The 22,223-nt window shown below is 36.4% G+C and overlaps 1 protein-coding gene across 6 annotated transcripts in view; it reads left to right on the top strand.

Moving 5' to 3' along the window:
- The window catches only part of NSD3 (nuclear receptor binding SET domain protein 3), a 140,996-nt gene that overhangs the window by 58,082 nt on the left and 60,691 nt on the right, over positions 1-22,223 (top strand). For all 6 annotated transcript variants that reach the window (XM_037831388.1, XM_037831387.1, XM_037831383.1 and 3 more), the window contains 5 exons: positions 10,695-10,766; positions 11,222-11,384; positions 16,377-16,531; positions 18,126-18,641; positions 20,281-20,407. In XM_037831388.1, coding sequence (XP_037687316.1) covers positions 10,695-10,766; positions 11,222-11,384; positions 16,377-16,531; positions 18,126-18,641; positions 20,281-20,407 — 1,033 coding nt within the window. The remainder of the gene's footprint in view (positions 1-10,694; positions 10,767-11,221; positions 11,385-16,376; positions 16,532-18,125; positions 18,642-20,280; positions 20,408-22,223) is intronic.

Below are 22,223 nucleotides of genomic sequence, written 5' to 3'. Positions count from 1 at the left end.
GTAACTAAAACATACAGCTCACCAGTCTGCCATCTTGCCCCGCCCTCTCTCCAATGGGTTTTCATTGCACTTACAATAAAACTCCAGATACTTTAATATGTTTTACGAAGGCCCTCATAATTTAGCCTACCTCTCTCATTTTGTAAACTTTCTCCTCCTTGGAAGTGGTTAGATTAGTTGTAATGGAGTTCTTAAAGTTTCTACCTTTTTAACCTCAGAGGCCTCACACATGCTACTTCCTCTTTCTGCATGTACTTTCTCCCACTTTTTAGCAGGCTGACTCCTCTTCCTTTGATTCTCAGATTATAATTTACTTTCTCAGAAAAGCCTTTCCTGATCTTTATATCTAAAAGTAGACACACAACCCCTTTATTTCTCTTCATGGCATTTACTTTGTGAGTGTATGTTTATTTGTTTAATGTTCATCTTTCTTACTCAACTGTACACTCCATGACATCAACATTCACATCTATTTGCGTATTCATCTTCTAGAATCGTGCCTGGAAAGCCATAGGCGTCTGATACTGAGTGAATGATTGATACTCAGGGTTTGGGGTATTAATCTGGCTTACATAAAATACCGTTTTTTCAAACAGCTGAAAAAGCTTTTTGTAATTTCTTTTATTTAATGAAACTGTTTTCACAACAGTGTCTTAAATGTCTTGAATTAACTGAACAGGAATTTTACATAATTCTAGAATTAACCCTATTCTTTTAATAGAATTTTAGTGGAATTCAGACCTAATTTAATGGATAGTGTTCCTTTTTTTAAGCAGCTTTCATTAATCTGTTCTCTGACAAGTGAAAAATTTCAAAATCTTTCTAATTGCAGGAGTAATTTGCTTTTCACAGAAATATGCAGTAATACAAAAGTATAGGAGATTTTCCTTCACATTTTCCCTAATGCCATTCCCCAGATATAACCACTTTATCAGTTTGGTGTATATAGTACCAAATATTTTCAAGGCACTTATGGACTATTTTTAAATCAAAAGGTGGATGATGTTGATAGACATTTAGATTATTGATATCAAATAATGCTGTACTTATTATCCTTTTGCTTAGATTTTTTCCATTTTTTGTATTTCTGTAGGATAGATTCCTAAAATGTAACTGCTAGATTGAAGAGTGAACATATTTTGAGTTTTGATAGGTACTTCCAACCTGCCTCCTCAAAGGGTTGTAGAAATTAGTTGTCTAATCACATATTTGTAGGTTTTATGGTTAGAAAAGTAATGTAATGTTTATGTCAACAATTTGACAAATATAGAAAAGCACCAAGAAAGTAAAAATCACTTAATTCCATTACCTAGTGATAATCTTTTATACCCTCCAATCTTTTTATCTGTGCACATAAGAAATTCTTTTTCCAAGATTGTAATCTGGTATACAAACTGTTTTGCAATTTGCTGTTTTCACAAAACGTTGTATTATTTTCTCATGTCATTTAAAAATTTATTTATATTATTCCACAGTTTAGTTATACCCTAGTTTATTTAACTAGTTCTGTATTTTTGGACACCTAAATTGTTTCTAATATTTTGCTTTTATAAGTAAATAAGATGTATATCTTGATACATACATATTTTTATACACTTCTCAATGCTCTTTCAACATATATTCTTAAAAGTGTATTTTCTGGGTCAAAGAATATGAAAATGTAAGCATACATATTGTCTAAATTGCTTTCCAGAAAAGTTCCATGGTATATCTTTTTTTTTTTTTTTTTTTTTAAATTCAGTTTTATTGAAATATATTCACAAACCATACAGTCATCCATGGTATACAATCAACTGTTCACAGTATGATCATATAGTTATGCGTTCATCACCACAATCTATTTCTGAACATTTTCCTTACATCAGAAAGAATCAGAATAAGAATGAAAAATAAAAGTGAAAAGAGAATACCCAAACCATCCCCCCATCCCACCCTATTTGTCATTTAGATTTTACTCCCATTTTTCTACTGATTTTTTTTCAATTTTTTAACTTTGTTTATCAAAAAATTAAAAACAAACAGGCAAACAACAACCAAAAAAACCCCACAACATTTCAAACAAAGCAATGGATTAAGGAAAACAAATAACCTAAAATAACTACTTTGCTTCCAATATGTTCCTACCATACCCCAAGAAAATTAATAAACCATGTCCAAACAGAGGAGTAAGAAAAACAAATAATCTAAAATAACTACATTGCTTCCAACATGTTCCTACCATACCCCAAGAAAATTAACAACCCCTAAGAAAACAAAGGAATAAGAGAAAAAAAAAACCTAAAATAACTCTGTTGCTTCCAACATGATCTTACTATATCCAAGAAAGTTTACAAACCATAATCATTCCTGAGCATTCCCATAACATTGAGATTACCCTCCATAGTTTATCTGTTCTTATTAGATTATCATTCCCCCTCCACTAATTGGTATCTCTAGGTCCCCTACATTCTACAGTATAAAACATTGTACATTTTTCACAGAATTCACATTAGTGGTAACATCCAATATCTCTCTTTTTGTGCCTGGCTTATTTTGCTCAGCATTATGTCTTTTTTTTTTTTTTTTAATCTTCATTTTATTGAGATATATTCATATACCATGCAGTCATACAACACAAATTGTACTTTCGATTGTTCACAGTACCATTACATAGTTGTACATTCATCACCCAAATCAATCCCTGACACCTTCATTAGCACACACACAAGAATAACAAGAATAATAATTAGAGTGAAAAAGAGCAATTGAAGTAAAAAAGAACACTGGGTACCTTTGTCTGTTTGTTTCCTTCCCCTATTTTTCTACTCATCCATCCCTAAACTAGACAAAGTGGAGTGTGGTCCTTATGGCTTTCCCAATCCCCTTGTCACCCCTCATAAGCTACATTTTTATACAACTGTCTTCGAGATTCATGGGTTCTGGGTTGTAGTTTGATAGTTTCAGGTACCCACCACCAGCTACCCCAATTCTTTAGAACCTAAAAAGGGTTGTCTAAAGTGTGCGTAAGAGTGCCCACCAGAGTGACCTCTCGGCTCCTTTTGGATTCTCTCTGCCACTGAAGCTTATTTCATTTCCTTTCACCTCCCCCTTTTGGTCAACAAGGTGTTCTCCGTCCCACGATGCCGGGTCTACATTCCTCCCCGGGAGTCATATTCCACGTTGCCAGGGAGATTCACTCCCCTGGGTGTCCGATCCCACGTAGCGGGGAGGGCAGTGATTTCACCTTTCAAGTTGGCTTAGCCAGAGAGAGAGGGCCACATCTGAGCAACAAAGAGGCATTCAGGAGGAGACTCTTAGGCACAAATATAGGGAGGCCTAGCCTCTCCTTTGCAGCAACCGTCTTCCCAAGGGTAAAACTTATGGTAGAGGGCTCAACCCATCAAACCACCAGTCCCCTATGTCTGTGGTCATGTTAGCAACCATGAAGGTGGGGTAGGCAAATACCCCTGCATTCTCCACAGGCTCCTCAAGGGGGCACTACATCTTTTTTTTTTTCCTTGTTTTTCCTTTTCTTTTTTTTTTTTTTTTAACTTTCCCTTCTTTTTTAAATCAACTGTATGAAAAAAAAAGTTAAAAAGAAAACAAACATACAATAAAAGAACATTTCAAAGAGACCATAACAAGGGAGTAAGAAAAAGACAACTAACCTAAAATAACTGCTTAACTTCCAACATGTTCCTACTTTACCCCAAGAAAGTTACCTAATATAGCAACATTTCTGTGAACTTGTTCCTACTACATCCATCAGAAATTAACAGACCATAGTCATTTCGGGGCATCCCCAGAACGTTAAGTAGCTTATCTGTTCTTCTTGGATTATTGTTCCCCCTTCCTTAACTGCTCTCTACTGCTAGTTCCCCTACATTCTACATTATAAACCATTTGTTTTACATTTTTCAAAGTTCACATTAGTGGTAGCATATAATATTTCTCTTTTTGTGCCTGGCTTATTTCGCTCAGCATTATGTCTTCAAGGTTCATCCATGTTGTCATATGTTTCACGAGATCGTTCCTTCTTACTGCCGCGTAGTATTCCATCGTGTGTATATACCACATTTTATTTATCCACTCTATCTGTTGAAGGACATTTGGGTTGTTTCCATCTCTTGGCAATTGTGAATAATGCTGCTATGAACATGGGCCTGCAGATATCTGTTCGTGTCACTGCTTTCCGATCTTCCGGGTATATACCGAGAAGTGCAATCGCTGGATCGAATGGTAGCTTTATATCTAGTTTTCTAAGGAACTGCCAGACTGACTTCCAGAGTGGCTGAACCATTATACAGTCCCACCAACAATGAATAAGAGTTCCAATTTCTCCACATCCCCTCCAGCATTTGTAGTTTCCTGTTTGTTTAATGGCAGCCATTCTAACCGCTGTTAGATGGTATCTCATTGTGGTCTTAATTTGCATCTCTCGAATAGCTAGTGAAGCTGAACATTTTTTCATGTGTTTCTTGGCCATTTGTATTTCCTCTTCAGAGAACTGTCTTTTCATATCTTTTGCCCATTTTATAATTGGGCTGTCTGTACTATTGTCATTGAGTTGTAGGATTTCTTTGTATATGCAAGATATCAGTCTTTTGTCAGATACATGGTTTCCAAAAATTTTTTCCCATTGAGTTGGCTGCCTCTTTACCTTTTTGAGAAATTCCTTTGAGGTGCAGAAACTTCTAAGCTTGAGGAGTTCCCATTTATCTATTTTCTCTTTTGTTGCTTGTGCTTTGGGTGTAAAGTCTAGGAAGTGGCCTCCTAATACAAGGTCTTGAAGATGTTTTCCTACATTATCTTCTAGGAGTTTTATGGTACTTTCTTTTATATTGAGATCTTTGGTCCATTTTGAGTTAATTTTTGTGTAGGGGGTGAGGTAGGGGTCCTCTTTCATTCTTTTGGATATGGATATCCAACTCTCCCAGCCCCATTTGTTGAAAAGACCATTATAACTCAGTTCAGTGACTTTGGGGGCCTTATCAAAGATCAGTCGGCCATAGATCTGAGGGTCTATCTCCGAATTCTCAATTCAATTCCATTGATCTATATGTCTATCTTTGTGCCAGTACCATGCTATTTTGGCAACTGTGGCTTTATAATAAGCTTCAAAGTCAGGGAGTGTAAGTCCTCCCACTTCGTTTTTCTTTTTTAGAGTGTCTTTAGCAATTCGAGGCATCTTCCCTTTCCAAATAAATTTAACAACTAGCTTTTCCAAGTCTGCAAAGTAGGTTGTTGGAATTTTGATTGGGATTGCATTGAATCTGTAGATGAGTTTGGGTAGAATTGACATCTTAATGACATTTAGTCTTCCTATCCATGAACATGGAATATTTTTCCATCTTTTAAGGTCCCCTTCTATTTCTTTTAGTAGAGTTATGTAGTTTTCTTTGTATAGGTCTTTTACATCTTTGGTTAACTTTATTCCTAGGTACTTGATTTTTTTAGTTGCTATTGAAAATGGTATCTTTTTCCTGAGTGTCTCTTCAGTTTGTTCATTTCTAGCATATAGAAACATTACGGACTTATGTGCTTTAACCTTGTATCCCGCTACTTTGCTGAATTTGTTTATTAGCTCTAGTAGCTGTATCGTCGATTTCTCAGGGTTTTCTAGATATAAGATCATATCATCTGCAAACAATGACAGTTTTACTTCTTCTTTTCCAATTTGGATGCCTTTTATTTCTTTGTCTTGCCGGATTGCCCTGGCTAGCACTTCCAGCACAATGTTGAATAACAGTGGTGACAGCGGGCATCCTTGTCTTGTTCCTGATCTTAGAGGGAAGGCTTTCAGTCTCTCACCATTGAGTACTATGCTGGCTGTGGGTTTTTCATATATGCTCTTTATCATGTTGAGGAAGTTTCCCTCAATTCCTACCTTTTGAAGTGTTTTTATCAAAAAGGGATGTTGGATTTTGTCAAATGCTTTTTCAGCATCTATTGAGATGATCAATTGATTTTTCCCTTTCGAGTTTTTAATGTGTTGTAATACATTGATTGTTTTTCTTATGTTGAACCATCCTTGCATGCCTGGAATGAACCCCACTTGGTCATGGTGTATGATTTTTTTAATGTGTCTTTGGATTCGATTTGCAAGTATTTTGTTGAGGATTTTTGCATCTATATTCATTAGGGAGATTGGCCGGTAGTTTTCCTTTTTTGTAGCATCTTTGCCTGGTTTTGGTATTAGATTGATGTTAGCTTCATCAAATGAGTTAGGTAGTGTTCCATTTTCTTCAATGTTTTGAAAGAGTTTGAGTAAGATTGGTGTCAGTTCTTTCTGGAAAGTTTGGTAGAATTCCCCTGTGAAGCCATCTGGCCCTGGGCATTTATTTGTGGGAAGATTTTTGATGACTGATTGGATCTCTTTGCTTGTGATGGGTTGGTTGAGGTCTTCTATTTCTTCTCTGGTCAGTCTAGGTTGTTCATATGTTTCCAGGAAATTGTTCATTTCCTCTACATTATCCAGTTTGTTGCCATACAGTTGTTCATAGTATCCTCTTATAATTTTTTTAATTTCTTCAGGATCTGCAGTTATGTCACCTTTTTCATTCATTATTTTGTTTATATGGGTCTTCTCTCTTTTTGATTTTGTCAGTCTAGCTAGGGGCTTGTCAATCTTGTTGATCTTCTCAAAGAACCAACTTTTGGTGATATTTATCCTCTCTATTGTTTTTTTGTTCTCTGTGTCATTTATTTCTGCTTTAATCCTTGTTATTTCTTTTCTTGTACTTGGTTTAGGATTGGTTTGCTGTTCATTTTCTAGCTTCTTCAGTTGATCCATTAGTTCTTTGATTTTGGCTCTTTCTTCCTTTTTAATATATGCGTTTAGTGCTATAAATTTCCCCCTTAGCACTGCTTTTGCTGCATCCCATAGGTTTTGGTATGTTGTGTTCTCATTTTCATTCGTCTCTATATATTTAGCAATTTCTCTTGCTATTTCTTCTTTAACCCACTGATTGTTTAGGAGTGTGTTGTTTAACCTCCAGGTATTTGTGAATTTTCTAAGTCTCTGATAGTTATTGACTTCTAATTGTATTCCATTGTGGTCAGAGAATGTGCTTCGGATAATTTCAATCTTTTTAAATTTATTGAGGCTTGTTTTATGTCCCAGCATATGATCTATTCTGGAGAAAGTTCCGTGAGCACTAGAAAAGTATGTGTATCCTGGTGATTTGGGATGTAATGTCCTGTATATGTCTGTTAAATCTAATTCATTTATCAGATTGTTTAGGTTTTCAATTTCCTTATTGGTCTTCTGTCTGGTTGATCTATCTGTAGGAGAGAGTGATGTGTTGAAGTCTCCCACAATTATTGTGGAAACATCAATTGCTTCCTTTAGTTTTGCCAGTGTTTCTCTCATGTATTTTGTGGCACCTTGATTGGGTGCGTAGACATTTACGATTGTTATTTCTTCTTGCTGAATTGCCCCTTTTATTAGTATGTAGTGGCCTTCTTTGTCTCTCAAAACATCCCTGCATTTGAAGTCTATTTTATCTGAGATTAATATTGCTACACCTGCTTTCTTTTGGCTGTAGCTTGCAGGAAATATTTTTTTCCATCCTTTCACTTTCAGTTTCTTTGTGTCCCTGTGTCTAAGATGAGTCTCTTGTATGCAACATATTGATGGTTCATGTTTTTTGACCCATTCTGCGAATCTATATCTTTTAATTGGGGAGTTTAATCCATTTACATTCAACGTTATAACCGTGAAGGCATTTCTTGAATCGGCCATCTTATCCTTTGGTTTATGTTTGTCATATTTTTCCCCTCTGTCTATTAATATCCTTTATTGTACCCATACCGAATCTCTTTAGTACTGAACCTTTCTCCAAGTCTCTCTGTCCTTTCTTTGTTTCTCTGTCTGTAGGGCTCCCTTGAGTATCTCCAGTAGGGCAGGTCTCTTGTTAGCAAATTCTCTCAGCATGTGTTTGTCTGTGAAAAATTTAAGCTCTCCCTCAAATTTGAAGGAGAGCTTTGCTGGATAAAGTATTCTTGGCTGGAAATTTTTCTCACTCAGAATTTTAAATATATCGTGCCACTGCCTTCTTGCCTCCATGGTGGCTGCTGAGTAGTCACTACTTAGTCTTATGCTGTTTCCTTTGTATGTGGTGAATTGCTTTTCTCTTGCTGCTTTCAGAACTTGCTCCTTCTCTTCTGTGTTTGATAGTGTGTTCAGTATATGTCTCGAAGTGGGTTTATTTGGATTTATTCTATTTGGAGTTCGCTGAGCGTTTATGATTTGTGTATTTATGTTGTTTAGAAGATTTGGGAAGTTTTCCCCAACAATTTCTTTGAATACTCTTCCTAGACCTTTACCCTTTTCTTCCCCTTCTGGGACACCAATGAGTCTTATATTTGGACGTTTCATATTATCTATCATATCCCTGAGGTCCATTTCGATTTTTTCAATTTTTTTCCCCATTCTTTCTTTTATGCTTTCATTTTCCATTCTGTCATCTTCGAGGTCACTGATTCGTTGTTCAACTTCCTCTAGTCTTGTACTATGAGTGTCCAGAATCTTTTTAATTTGGTCAACAGTTTCTTTAATTTCCATAAGATCATCCATTTTTTTATTTAGTCTTGCAATGTCTTCTTTATGCTCTTCTAGGGTCTTCTTGATTTCCTTTATCTCCCGTACTATGGTCTCATTGTTCATCTTTAGTTCTTTGAGTAGCTGCTCTAGGTGCTGTGTCTCTTCTGGTCTTTTGATTTGGGTGCTTGGGCTTGGGTTATCCATATCGTCTGGTTTTTTCATATGCTTTATAATTTTCTGTTGTTTTTGGCCTCGTGGCATTTGCTGAACTTGATAGGGTTCTTTTAGGATTTGTAGACCAATTGAAGTCCTTATCTCTAATTTATCAGATCTACAGCTTCGTGGAGTACACTTTCTCTAACTAACCAGCAGGTGGCGTCCACGAGCCACTTGTTCTCCACAAGCCAGTTCTCCCCTGCTTAGCCTTTTTGGTGAGTGGGGGAGTGAGTCTTGTGGGGTCCAATTGGTGTACCAAGCTTGCGTGTGTAGTTGGTGTTGCCTGCCCTGTATATGGGGCGTGTTTCTGGGCAGTCGGGGAGGGGGGGGGTGGCTCTAACAATCAAATCTCCCTGGTGATCCTAGAGTTTTAAAGCTGCTGCAATAGTCTAATCCTTCAGTTCAGTCCTGCCACAGTTTGTCTCTGCCACTGACCCACAAGTCCTTGGTATTGGCGTATGGCTCCTGAGACTTGCAAGTGGGCCCCTCTTCCAGGCCGTGCACCCCGGGTCCTCTGTTGAGGGATGACTGTGCTATGTCACAGGTGAGTGCCGTCCCCCCAGGGCAGTTCTGGGCTGCTGGGCTGTGTAGGGAGGCTCCCAGTCTGCTGAAATGATGGCTGAATGGGGCTTTGTTAATTCACACTGCTCTACCTTCCCAACTCTGGGACAATCAGCTGAGGTTGCAGGGAAGGCTAATGTCCACGCCCAGTTTTGTGGTGTGTGCCTGTTATTTGAAGCACTTCCGTCACACTGGGTTGTCTGGGGCAGTTCTGGGCTATGGGGCTGGCGATGGGCAGGAGTGTTTCCTGTCCACCAGGATGATGGCTGTGGGCGGACACCCCCCTTTTCTTGGGAAGTTGTGGTGTTTAGTGAATTTTCTCAGCCACTGGATTATTGCGTTTTGTCTCAGAGCTCTCCTAGTTCTGCTCTTGACTTGACCTGCCCAAATAGTAAGTCTTTGAAGCTTTCTGTATTGGGCTTCTTAGAGTAATTGTTTTAGAAAAAGAAAAAAGGATTAAAAAAAAAAAAAAAAAAAAAACAGGCCCTCCTCAGAGATCTAATGGGTTATTGAAATGCTAAGAGACAAAGCAACCAGGGCCATTAAGGAAAGGTCCACAGGGCAGAGAGATCAGCTTTTCTTCGGGATTTGCATATGCGCCTCAGGGCCCTTCCCCTTTCTCTGTTCACCAGAACTCCAAAAATCCTCAGCTTTTATTTTGGAGTTTTTCGTGTTGTTTTTTTTCTATGCCTGTCTCCTCTCTGCTGGGCTGGCTGCTCTCAGATTCTCTGGTGTCTGTTCTCAGTCTATCTATGATTGGAGTCTGGAACAGTAGAATGAGTTTCCGATAAGAGCAGCCACTGCAGTTCTCCCTTCTCCTTCCCGGAGCTGACAGCCCCTCCTCCCCCGGGACTGAGCCTGGCAGGGAGGGGCGCGGGTCCCCTGGCCGCAAAAACTTACAGATTTCGCTGATCTCAGCAGTTCCACGTTTTCATGAGTGTTGTATGAAGTATGCCCAAAGTCAGATTGCTCTGTGGTGTCCAGTCCACGCAGTTCCTGGCTTTCTACCTACTTTCCTGGAGGAGTAACTAAAACATACAGCTCACCAGTCTGCCATCTTGCCCCGCCTCCCATGGTATATCTTAATAGCAGTCTCAGGGTGTCCATATTCCTGTACTCTGATAGGTAAAAAAATTTAGAAATTAGGTTTTAAAAGTATTAGAATGAGAATTAAAAAAAAAAAAAAGTATTAGAATGAGAAAGTGGGAGGTAAAGCTATGGTGTAGAATGGAAAATGAATAACTACATAAATTTATTCTTACTCCTTACATTGTTTAGTTAATAAATGCCCTTTATTCTGTTTACCACTTAGTTTTCTTTGATTCTTTTTGCACATGTTGTTATTCTTGGTTTGCTGCCGTTTTATTCTATTTACTTATACCTTTTTACCTAGAGACCAAATGAGAGGGTTGACATTGTTTCAGAAAAACCAAGAGAAGATCCAGTACCAAAAGAGGAAACCCCAGTGAGTTGCTTTATTGAATATTATCTAACCAAATACGGTCTAAAAAGGTGTAAGCAGAGTGATTAACTGGCAACCCATTGTATAATTACAGTTCCATACTTCATTTGAGAAGTTTTATTGAAATAAATCTTGGAGCTGGTTTAGGAGGTAGATAGTCTCAGGGAAGTATCTTCCTTTTCAAAACTATCACCCTTTTTTTATTAATCATGTGACTTCTCAAGATGCCTTATCAACAATATGGCAACAGAAACCTTGATCCTATTTTTCATATTTGGGGTGGGGGCTATTAATTTTTCTCCTCCTCTCTTCCCTTTTGCTAGACATGGATAGCAGTTACCAAAGAAATTATAATTGAAGATTAATTTTTACATTGTTAGCATGTTTACTGTATTTGTGCATGGTTTCCTTTTTAAAAAATTTCTTTGTTGATGAAGCTTTATGACCTTTTCCTGTAGGTTCAGCCAGTATTATCTTCCATTCCAACAACAGAACTGTCCACAGGTGTTAAGTTCCAGGTTGGCGATCTTGTTTGGTCTAAGGTGGGCACCTATCCTTGGTGGCCTTGTATGGTTTCAAGTGATCCCCAGCTTGAGGTTCATACCAAAATTAACACAAGAGGTAAGAAAACGCCATAATTAAATATTAAGTAAAAGGTTGGAAATAAAAGTGAATTTAAATGTTGTGTATGAATATAAGAACACACATATAATATATACTCTGACACAAAAATATGCACAACTTGATCCATTTTCAATAACCAGTGAAATTATTATAGTCATCTTAACTGGAGAGAGCCTCTACAACTGATTAATAACACCCTGTATTTGTTTATAATTTCTTTCACACTGCTTTTTATTTTTTTAAGACCTTAAACTTACTGACCTTTCATTTATCCAAATGAAAGTAGATGGTTTAATGATAAGTTGTATGAAATGAGCTAAATAGGCATTTGGGCCAAGCTTTCTTTGAACATTTTTATTTCATCATTGACTCCTGTGGGAAGTGACTTTTTTTTTTTTTTTTAATCATCATTTTATTGAGATATATTCACATACCACGCAGTCATACAAAACAAATTGTACCCTCGACCGTCCACAGCACCATTACATAGTTGTACATTCATCACCTAAATCAATCCCTGACACCTTCATTAGCACACACACAAAAATAACAAGAATAATAATTAGAGTGAAAAAGAGCAATTGAAGTAAAAAAGAACACTAGGTACCTTTGTCTGTTTGTTTGCTTCCCCTACTTTTCTACACATCCATCCATAAACTAGACAAAGTGGAGTTTGGTCCTTATGGCATTCCCAATCCCACTGTCACCCCTCATAAGCTACATTTTTATACAACTGTCTTCGAGATTCATGGGTTCTGGGTTGTAGTTTAATAGTTTCAGGTATCCACCACCAGCTACCCCAATTCTTTAGAACCTAAAAAAGGTTGTCTAAAGTGTGCGTAAGAGTGCCCACCAGAGTGATCTCTCGGCTCGTTTTGGAATCTCTCTGCCACTGAAGCTTATTTCATTTCCTTTCACATCCCCCTTTTGGTCAAGAAGATGTTCTCCATCCCACGATGCCGGGTCTACATTCCTCCCCGGGAGTCATATTCCACGTTGCCAGGGAGATTCACTTCCCTGGGTGTCTGATCCCACGTAGGGGGGAGGGCAGTGATTTCACCTTTCAAGTTGGCTTAGCCAGAGAGAGAGGGCCACATCTGAGCAACAAAGAGGCATTCAGGAGGAGACTCTTAGGCACAAATACAGGGAGGCCTAGCCTCTCCTTTGCAGCAACCGTGGGAAGTGACTTTTTATCCAGACAAGTGCTTTTCATCTTTATAAACTTTGCAAAATGCTTTTTCCCTCCTCCACTTCATTTTTGAGTTTGTAAATTTACTGGGGACAACCTTATAAATTTGATATGACACACAAGTATAGCTAGACTCTAGCTTTATAGCGTAGACTTTTCCTTAGGGATGTTAATAAAAAATTCTTAAAAAAAGATGTGTTCTAACTTTATCTCTACTCTTTTTCCTGAGTTTGACCAAAACATGAAGTAGATTGGATTCCTGAGATTCTGGCATTTAGAGTGGACTTGCTTATTAGTCAAAGGAAGATCTGAACTTGAAACTTGTTTCTGGACATTTGCTTAGGAACTCACTCTTGTCGTGTGTTGAGGGTGGATTGTCCTTCCTTTTTGTCCATGACGTCTTTGTATCTGTTTCTTTTTCTCTTGCCTGAAGCTTTCTGTCTTGGTCCTTGTCCACTGTTATGAGGAGAAAAAGTGTCTACTTAAGTCTGGCAAGTCAGATTTGTGACAGGATCCGCCATATCTATATTTCTTTGCTATGCATCCAGGAATCCACCTGGGTATAGAAAGCAGTCTAGCTTGACCATGTTTCACCTTGTCATTATAACGTGCTGATTAAGTTTTGGGGGGGAGCTGGAAACATCAATGGGGCAGAAGTAAAAAAGCCAACATTGTTGAATGTTTACTTTTGTACAAGGTACTGTATTAAACAACTCTCATGTATTTTCTTATATAGTGCTTATGGCAGCAACACTATGAAGTAGGAATTGTTACTGTCTTTAGTTTTCAGATAAGTAAGTAGAGTCTTAAAGAAATCTTATCCAATAACCTCAGCTCTTAAACTCTAGTTTGTATTAAAGGGAAAATAGTTGAATTTACCCAGTCATAATTTGCAGAGATTGGGGAGAGGCAGTTCTAATCTCTTCATATATATAATAAGAATTTAGGACTAGTAGTCCCTGAAGTACCTTCTAGCTCTAATAATCTATGGATTTGTGAGTGGGGGAAAAAAGGGACAAGGATTTCTGAAGAGGATTAAGCCTTTTTAGATAAAACAGTTCATATTTATTTCTGGGCCTCCAAAACGCTCTAGGAAATTATATCATGTGATTGCTGTGGCTCTTCAATTCTTTCCCCTTAAAAATGCATCCTTTTGCAGTTATATAACAAGTTTCACATTTAATCACTTTCTGAAAAGTTGCTAATTTCAGTTTTTTTATGGGATACAAATGAAAGCACAGTTTATGCCTCATTGTGTGTCATATGCAGTATTTAAATTTAGTTTTATTAATCAACTTAGTGTGGAACCCCTAAACAGTCTCCTTTTACTTTAGCACTAGCATCCTGCAGTCATCACCACAATCTAATTTTAGAACAGTTTCATTACCCCCAAAGAGAGATCCTGTATCCATTAGCAGTCATCTCCCATTCCCCACACTCTAGCCCTAGGCAATCACTAATCTACTTTCTGTTTCTTTGGATTTGCCCATTCTGGATGTTTACTATAAATGGAATCATGCAATGTGTGGCTTTTTATGTCTGATTTCTTTCACTTAGTATAATGTTTTTGAGGTTCGTCCATGTAGTGGCATGTATCAGTCAATATATCATAACTTTTTATTGCTAAGTAATATTCCATTGTATGGATATGCAGTACAGTTTTAAGTGAAGTAATTTCTGACAGTTTTCTGAAAACTAAAAAACACTGTAGAAAGCTTAACTGTGTTGATTATGATACACATGATACCTATGAAACATTTTGCGTTGCTTATTTTCTGAGCTACTTTTTAAAATGTCTTGATTATATGTAGTAATCATTGGTTTCCATAGTTATTAATATTGTTATTAGTCTGATTCTTAGCATTTGAAAATGTATTTAATGGTTTTCACACTTAAAGACTTAATTCTTTGTAAGAGTATGTTGAAAGATGTTCTGGATCACATTTCTCTTTTAAGTTGCATTTCACCATTTAGGACTCATATCAAGCTTAAAAATTTAAACACTAAATGCTTTCTCTAATATAAACATATTACATGGTCATTGGGGAAATGTCAAACTTTACAAAAATATATATGGTAGAAGGTGAAAGGTGCCCATATTCTCATCCTCCAGATACATAACTACTGTTAAGAGTTTGGAGGTAATTCTTTTTCTCTGTGCCTATTGTAATCAATAGATAATGTAAATAAAGATTTTTACTGAGAGTTTTAAATGGTATCACGTGATACCTCTTGCTGCTTTTAACCCTAGCAAGATTTGTTTAATGTTTAAACTAGGTGGTATTAACCTTTGCATTCTTTTTCTTATATAAAAACTTTCCTCAACGTTTTTCTGTTGAAAGCCATGTTGTGTATGTTATGTGTGTGTGTGTGTGTGTGTGTGTATGTTTGTCTCTTCTCATAGACTATTTACATATGAAATTTAAATGTGGTTTCAAAATAGTTCCCCAAATAATCTCCCATTAATATCTAATAAAATTAAAAATTGTTAAATCCAAGATACGAAAGAGTCCGTAACTAAGTTAGGTCAATTTAGGCCTATACCCACATTTTTCTAGGGTCAGGATCTGCTTGTTGCCTTTATCCCTCTACATGAATTATTCTGGATTCCCTGAAAAGATCAGTTCCTACATTTCTCTCCTGAATTGATTTTTTTTTTCCTCTAGAGCAGTGCTTTCCCAACTGCGCTATAAAGGACCAGCTTTGTTGTTGTTGTTGTTTTTTTATATTTCCTATCCACCATGGACCAATACTTTTGTAAATTACAATAAAATTTAATTATTAGAAAAATGAAAGTTCCCTACACCCCTGAAAAAAAAAGGTCCTGCACCTGGATGTCATAACAATGTCAGAGTGCTGTCATAGTTTCTGAAGACTTCTTCTCAACTTCTGTACTTACTTCGTTGCAGACTGGCTTGTTCTACAAACCATGCTTTTAGAGGAACACTGCTCTAGAGCAGCAGTTCTTAAATGATTTTACTCATTTGAGGATCCTAGGGCCCCTTTTACTTTTAAAATTTGAGGACTCCAAAAAGCTTTTGTTTATGTGGGTTATGTTAATTACTGTTTATTGTAATTTAGACATTAAATCTGGGAAAATTCAAAAATATGTGCTAATTCATTTTAAAGTAAACATTATATGTTAACATTAGTTAATTGAATATTTTCTCAAACAAAAAAAATTACTGAAAAGGATAGTATTATTTTACATTTTGCACATATCTTTAATATCTGACTTAAATGAAGATAGCTGGATTCTCATGTCTGCTTCTACATTCATTCTGTTTTGATTCATTGTTTTGGTTGAAGTATATGAAGATACTCTATCCTTAAACAGATGTGTAGTTGGAAAAAGAAAGAGTGGATCAATAGCCTTTTCAGAAAATTGCAGGTATTTTTCTTTGCTTATTATGCCAAAACTCAACAAGTTGTAGGTTCTTACAGGTTAGTTACAATGTGAAATCTGAAATCATAGCATAATGTACTTTGTTACATTAAAATCCATTGGGTCTGTCTTGCATTCTGAATGGATCTTTTATATTGTGTGATTTTATAACCTTCATTGGTCACTTAGAAAATATTGGTTCACTGACTCATGTTGGCTCATTCTCTTATAGATATTTTTTTAAATTACATTTGTAATGTCACGACTTATTTCATTAGAAGAGCCTTTGAAAATTGAGAAGCTGGCAAACTCATTGTGGCAGATACAAATTTTCCAAAATTCAAATTTTTGCTTTTTTGACAAAGCATATGTGGATGCCAATTCTGAAATGATTAATAAAAATTTTTATTTACAGGTGCCCGGGAGTACCATGTCCAGTTTTTTAGTAATCAGCCAGAGAGGGCATGGGTTCATGAAAAACGGGTACGGGAATATAAAGGTCATAAACAGTATGAAGAATTACTGGCTGAGGCAACCAAACAAGCCAGCAATCACTCTGAGAAACAAAAGGTAACTGACAGCATGTTAATATTATCAATCTAATATGGGTTTTAAAGTACTTAAGAATTTTTCATACCTGAAACTAGATAATTGTTAGAGTGATTTGTTATTTTAACTCCTTTAAGATCAGTTTTAATAATTTATTGTAAGTGCATCAATAATTTTATGTCACATAAACAACATTATGGTACTATTAAAAACTTGACCTGCTTAATACATGTTGGATTCTATTGTGAATTGAGTTAATGTGCATCATTCTGCAAGTGAAATAGGAATTTGCTGGGGATTTTTTAAATCACTCTTCCTATTTCAGCATCTTTCCATAATTCCTCTTGAGTCTTATTTAGCAAAATTGTTTTATAAAAGTAAAGTTACTGAAATAAATAATGAGCGTCTTCTGTGAGCCAGGATAAGCATTTAATAAACTCATTTAATATCTTCATAATGATCTATGAGGTAGATACTATTTTTCCTATTCCTGCAGATAAAGAAACTGAGGCCCAAAAAGCTTACATGACTGGTCCAACCAAGGTCACAAAAGGGATGGAACCAGTATGAAATGAAAAATGTGACGTGATAGTGAATATTTTAGAGTTTTGACATGCAGTCTTGATTATCTGTCTGGTTGAGGTTTTGTGGTGTTTTGTTTTTATTGTTGTTACAAAACATTCTACTTCATTCAACAAATATTTTAACAAACGTCTCTTATATGTCAGTCATTAAGATTTTTAATCTCATCTAATGTTAGTATGGGTCTCTTGTGATTCAGAAGTTTGTCATATTTTTACACTTCAAAAATTAAATTTTATCACAGGAGATTTTGATTCATTTTATCTGACTTATAGATTTTATAGATTTGTACATTAGTGTCCAGTGTATATTAAGCCGTCTCAGCAGAAACCCCCAGATAATTCAACTCAAAGTTTTCTTCTCTCTCCTGCCAATTCGTAGTCTTCTGCTCAACCCTGAACATAGGGGCCTGTGGAAACTGATTCAGGTTTATTTGTTCTCTCATACATGCCTGCTCTCCTGTTGTCAGCTTTCATTTGCTCCTAGGGACTCTCTCCTTTCATTTTATTCAGTCCTCTTTTGCATTATGATACAAACTAGCAGCACAGCTTCAAATGCTGGCTTTCTGCCTTTTGGCTTGGTTGTGGTCTCTCTAACACCCCTGACTTGCCCTATCTCCCTAGATATGGGAGAGAAATGAGAGTTTTGAGATGTCGTTTCTAATGTTAGTGCTTTATTGGCCACTGACAGTAATCATTTCTGTATTCTCATCTTTCTTCCCTTTGCCCTCATTATTGTTAGCTTTTTTATGAATCTGATGTGTAAAGAAGGAAGACTCCCTCTCTCTTTGGGGAACTTGCCCCGCAGAGTGGTCAACAAAGGAAGGGTATATAAATGGGAGGAGACCTTCATGTCATCTGATAGTAATGCTTATTATCAGAGGTATGGAGATGGGGCATTTCATTTATTTGACTGAAAACCATGAAAATATTTATGTATACCTGAAAAGATAGCGGGATCACACAGGGAATACATATTTGTTTAAATGTACCTATTAAAGTGTCTCCAATAATGCCTGTATCTTTTTTTAAAGATTCGGAAACCCCGACCTCAGAGAGAGCGTGCTCAATGGGATATTGGTATTGCCCATGCAGAGAAAGCACTGAAAATGACCCGGGAAGAAAGGATTGAACAGTATACTTTTATCTATATTGATAAACAGCCTGAGGAGGCTTTATCTCAAGCAAAAAAGAATATTGCCTCCAAAGCCGAAGTTAAAAAACCCCGAAGACCAAGATCTGTGCTGAACACTCAGCCAGAGCAGACCAATTCAGGGGAGGTGGCCTCCTCGCCATCAAACACTGAGATTCGGAGACACAGCCAGAGGCGAAACACAAGTGTGGAAGAGGAAGAGCAGCCTCCTGTTAAAGTTGCCTGGAAAACGGCAGCTGCGAGGAAGTCCTTACCAGCCTCCATTACTATGCACAAAGGGGGCCTGGATTTACAGAAATGCAACATGTCTCCAGTTGTGAAAATTGAGCAAGTGTTTGCTCTTCAGAATGCCACCGGAGATGGGAAATTTATTGATCAATTTGTTTATTCAACGAAGGTACCCTCTTTATTTCTTTTCTTGGGTGGAAGGGATTATTTAATAAATAGTAAACCTTGGCATTAAAAAAAACGCACAAGGGCATAATTTACATACCCCTGGTATCCACTACATTTGAAATGTACAGTCAGTTTATTCTGTTGAAGATGGAGTAAAAAAGACATAGGCAAAAGGGCTATGGTTTTTTCTTCTTTTATTGTTGTTTTTTTTCTCTTTTGCAATATCCCCATCTGTACTAGATTAATCTTGAGCTGTGCAGCCAAAATTGAGTTTAGCTCCCTAAAGTCATGGAAAAAACTGGGCACTCTGCCTGCTTCTAGTTTGTATAATTAGTTTTTCTTAGTTGCATATGGTGCTTCTTGTAAAATCATAATTTTGTCAGTTATCTGAATTAACCATTATTATAAAACCACTGTCATAATCGTACTTGCTGACCTGTTTGGTTGGGTCAGCTATCTTGTTGGGCTTACGTTGAGTTGGGGTACCTGTCTGCATCTTAGAGAAATACCAGAACTATGTTTGTTCTGTAGCAATTAACTATGGTGATAGCTTGGGTAGTGTGGTAAAAACAGCTGCTTCAGACTGAAGATGTCCATCATCCAGCCCTGGGCCTCCATTCATAGTACTGGTAATATTTATTCCCTTTATTTTTTCACCACCCTCGCAAACCCTGCCGTAGTTTTGGGCTTGTGAATTAGATTTAGTGGTTCCACGTAGATATGTACTTATTTGTGTTTGTAAACACAAAAACAAGTTTTGTGCTTTTTTACCCTAGTAGAGTCATATGTACATTGAAGTAATTAAATATAGGTGTGCCTCATTAGTAATATATTTTCCTGCCATAGATGTAGGCTTACTTACCTGGAAAAACTTAAGTTACAGTCACTACTTGGCTTTCCTGATAGCTTTGAGTAGCAAATGATGCTTTGCATCTTTTTTGAATGCATTTAGGCCAGCATTCTTGGAGCTAGTTTTATTTGCTTCTCGATGTACAAATCAAACTTACAAATCACCACTCCCCACCCACCCCGCAAAGAGTGCTATTTAAAGGAAATCTGAGATTATGCTGCATCTTCTAAAACTGAAGGTTTAATATATATTTATAAATTACTCCTTTGCTTTTGTATCACTGAGTCAAAATACCTACAATGTGACAGAACTGTAATTGTACCTACCTTCTTTGTGCTCCACATTGCTTACCAGGTAAACATTTTGGTCACCATGAATGGCGTATTTCTGTAACTAAGGATATCCGTGTCTCTCAGGATGTGCTGACATTTGTATATGGAATGGAGTGCTTTATCAAATGAAAACGTGTAGAATCATCTTACTATGATATGGGTAAAGGGAGGGACTATTTAGAACCAGAAAACATTTTGTTTTTGACAGAAAGATTCCTTTTTAGTGATACTCATCACCAGGACCTAGACAAATTGTTTTTCCCCCCATGATCTCGTATAACACTTTAGACTATTACCTGATGACCTAACAAAATTGTTCTGTTACTGGATAAGATAAATTTAACTTCGTTCAAGGACCATGTGAAAGTCAAGCAAATTATCATTTTAAGCCATCTTTATAAGTCAGTGGTGCCATGTGACTGGTAATCACCTATTTTTTACTTTTTCTTGTTTTAAAGGGAATTGGTAACAAAACGGAAATAAGTGTTAGGGGACAAGATAGGCTTGTGATTTCTACACCAAACCAGAGAAGTGAAAAGGCAACTCTGAATGTATCATCTTCTGAAGCAACATCTGGTCCTACAGGTTGGTATGAATGAGGAATATATAGAGCCATTATGAGAGTCATAGTTCTGTGTTCACATTATGGCTATGTTCCTAAGAAACTTTTAGTTATCTTAAACCAAATTGTATTATGGGATGATAAAAATAGAGTTTGGAAGGGTGTCGTTAGTGTTAATGACAGTGATTAGGGTATGACCATGATAGTGGATGGCAGAATTGGGGGTGACAGATAAGAAGTGCAGGTTTTCTTTTGGGGATAATGAAAATGTTATAAAATTGTGGTGATGGATACACAATTCTGTGAATATTCTAAAAGCCTCTGAATTGTACACTTAAAGTGGGTTAATTGTATAGTATGTGAAATATATCTCAGTAAAGCTGTTTTTAAAAATCAAGTTATGTTTAAAAATCACATTATAAAAGCAGTTATTTCAGTAGAAAATAATGGTTTAGGAGCTAGAGAACTTCATTCATAGTAATAGCTATCTTTTTTCTACAGGGATTTCAATAACAGGATGGTTCTATAGTTAAATATCTATGCAAATACACCATTTTATTATCTCTTTGCATTAGAATAACAGCTTTACTTTTCCAGCACTATTAACATATTCTTATTCTATACTCACTTATCTCTCTTGGAAACTGTGGCAGATGCCGGTGCTCTTTTTTGTTGTTCTAAGTGTGCTAGATGTTAGTAGCTGGGTGTGCTAGGACCTAACTCTACCATTGTAATCTTTTCTCTGATTAACAGATACCATGAATTGAAAATCAAGCTTTGGTATTCTTAAAGGAGAAATGCCTGTATTTAGCAAAGCTGTGCCTTTGGAATGTTCAAAGTAATTTTTTTTTAACTTTATTTATCGAAAAGTTAAAACAGACAGACCAACAACAAGAAAAAACACACTTCAAACAAAACAAAGCAAAGGGTTAAAAAAAACAAATAACCTAAAAAAACTACTTTGCTTCCAACATGTTCCTGCCATACTCCCAGAAAATTAATAAACCGTATCCAAACCAAGGAATAAGAAAAACAAATAACGTAAAATAACTACTTTGCTTCCAACATGTTCCTACCATACCCCCAGAAAATTAATAAACCTTATCCAAACCAAGGAATAAGAAAAACCAAACAACCTAAAATAACTACAGTGAAGCTAATTTTTTTAATGCAGTAGCTTTTTTTTTTTTTTACTTTATCAAAAAATTAAAAACAATTCAACAAAGTAATTTTTATTAAGAGACTGACATACTAAGGATTACAGTTTTAGCTGAGTGGTGGGTTTGGTTTATTTAACAGTATTACACCAATGTTATTTCTGTAATGCTGCTTCATATAACCATCAAAAAGAGTTAGATATCAACTAGCTTGGTCATTGGAATCCTAGTTTAGGAGAAAAGAGGTTCATTTTTTGGTCTTTTAAAAAAAGTTTTTGGAGTATAAGAAGAGATACCAAATAATTTTCTAGAAGGATTAAAGTCCTAAGACCTAAAGTATTAATCTTCAGTCAATAGTAACTCAGGGAGGTAGGACCCAACAGGGGGAAAGGTGGCAGGAGAGGTGAAGTGTGTATTGAGTGGAGTGTGTTAAACAGTATACCTTTATCCAAAACTACATTGGGAAGGGAAGCCAAATTAAAGAAAGGAAGGAGTAGCAAAGTCCAAATTTGCAACTTGTATCATTTCAAAATATTGTATGTGATGGTTAAGTTCATGTGTCAACTTGGTATAAACACTGAAATTATAATGTTGAAGGAATGAATAAATGGACTTAGGAGATTTTGCATTAATTAGCCATAATTGAAAATGTCTGTTTTCATCTTTGAATTTTAAAAGAATT

This window comes from Choloepus didactylus, chromosome 3, assembly GCF_015220235.1.
Source record: "Choloepus didactylus isolate mChoDid1 chromosome 3, mChoDid1.pri, whole genome shotgun sequence".
In the NCBI taxonomy this organism is placed as follows: Eukaryota; Metazoa; Chordata; class Mammalia; order Pilosa; family Megalonychidae; genus Choloepus; species Choloepus didactylus.
Note: the sequence above shows the minus strand (reverse complement) of the source record. Positions and strands in the feature narration are given on the sequence as shown.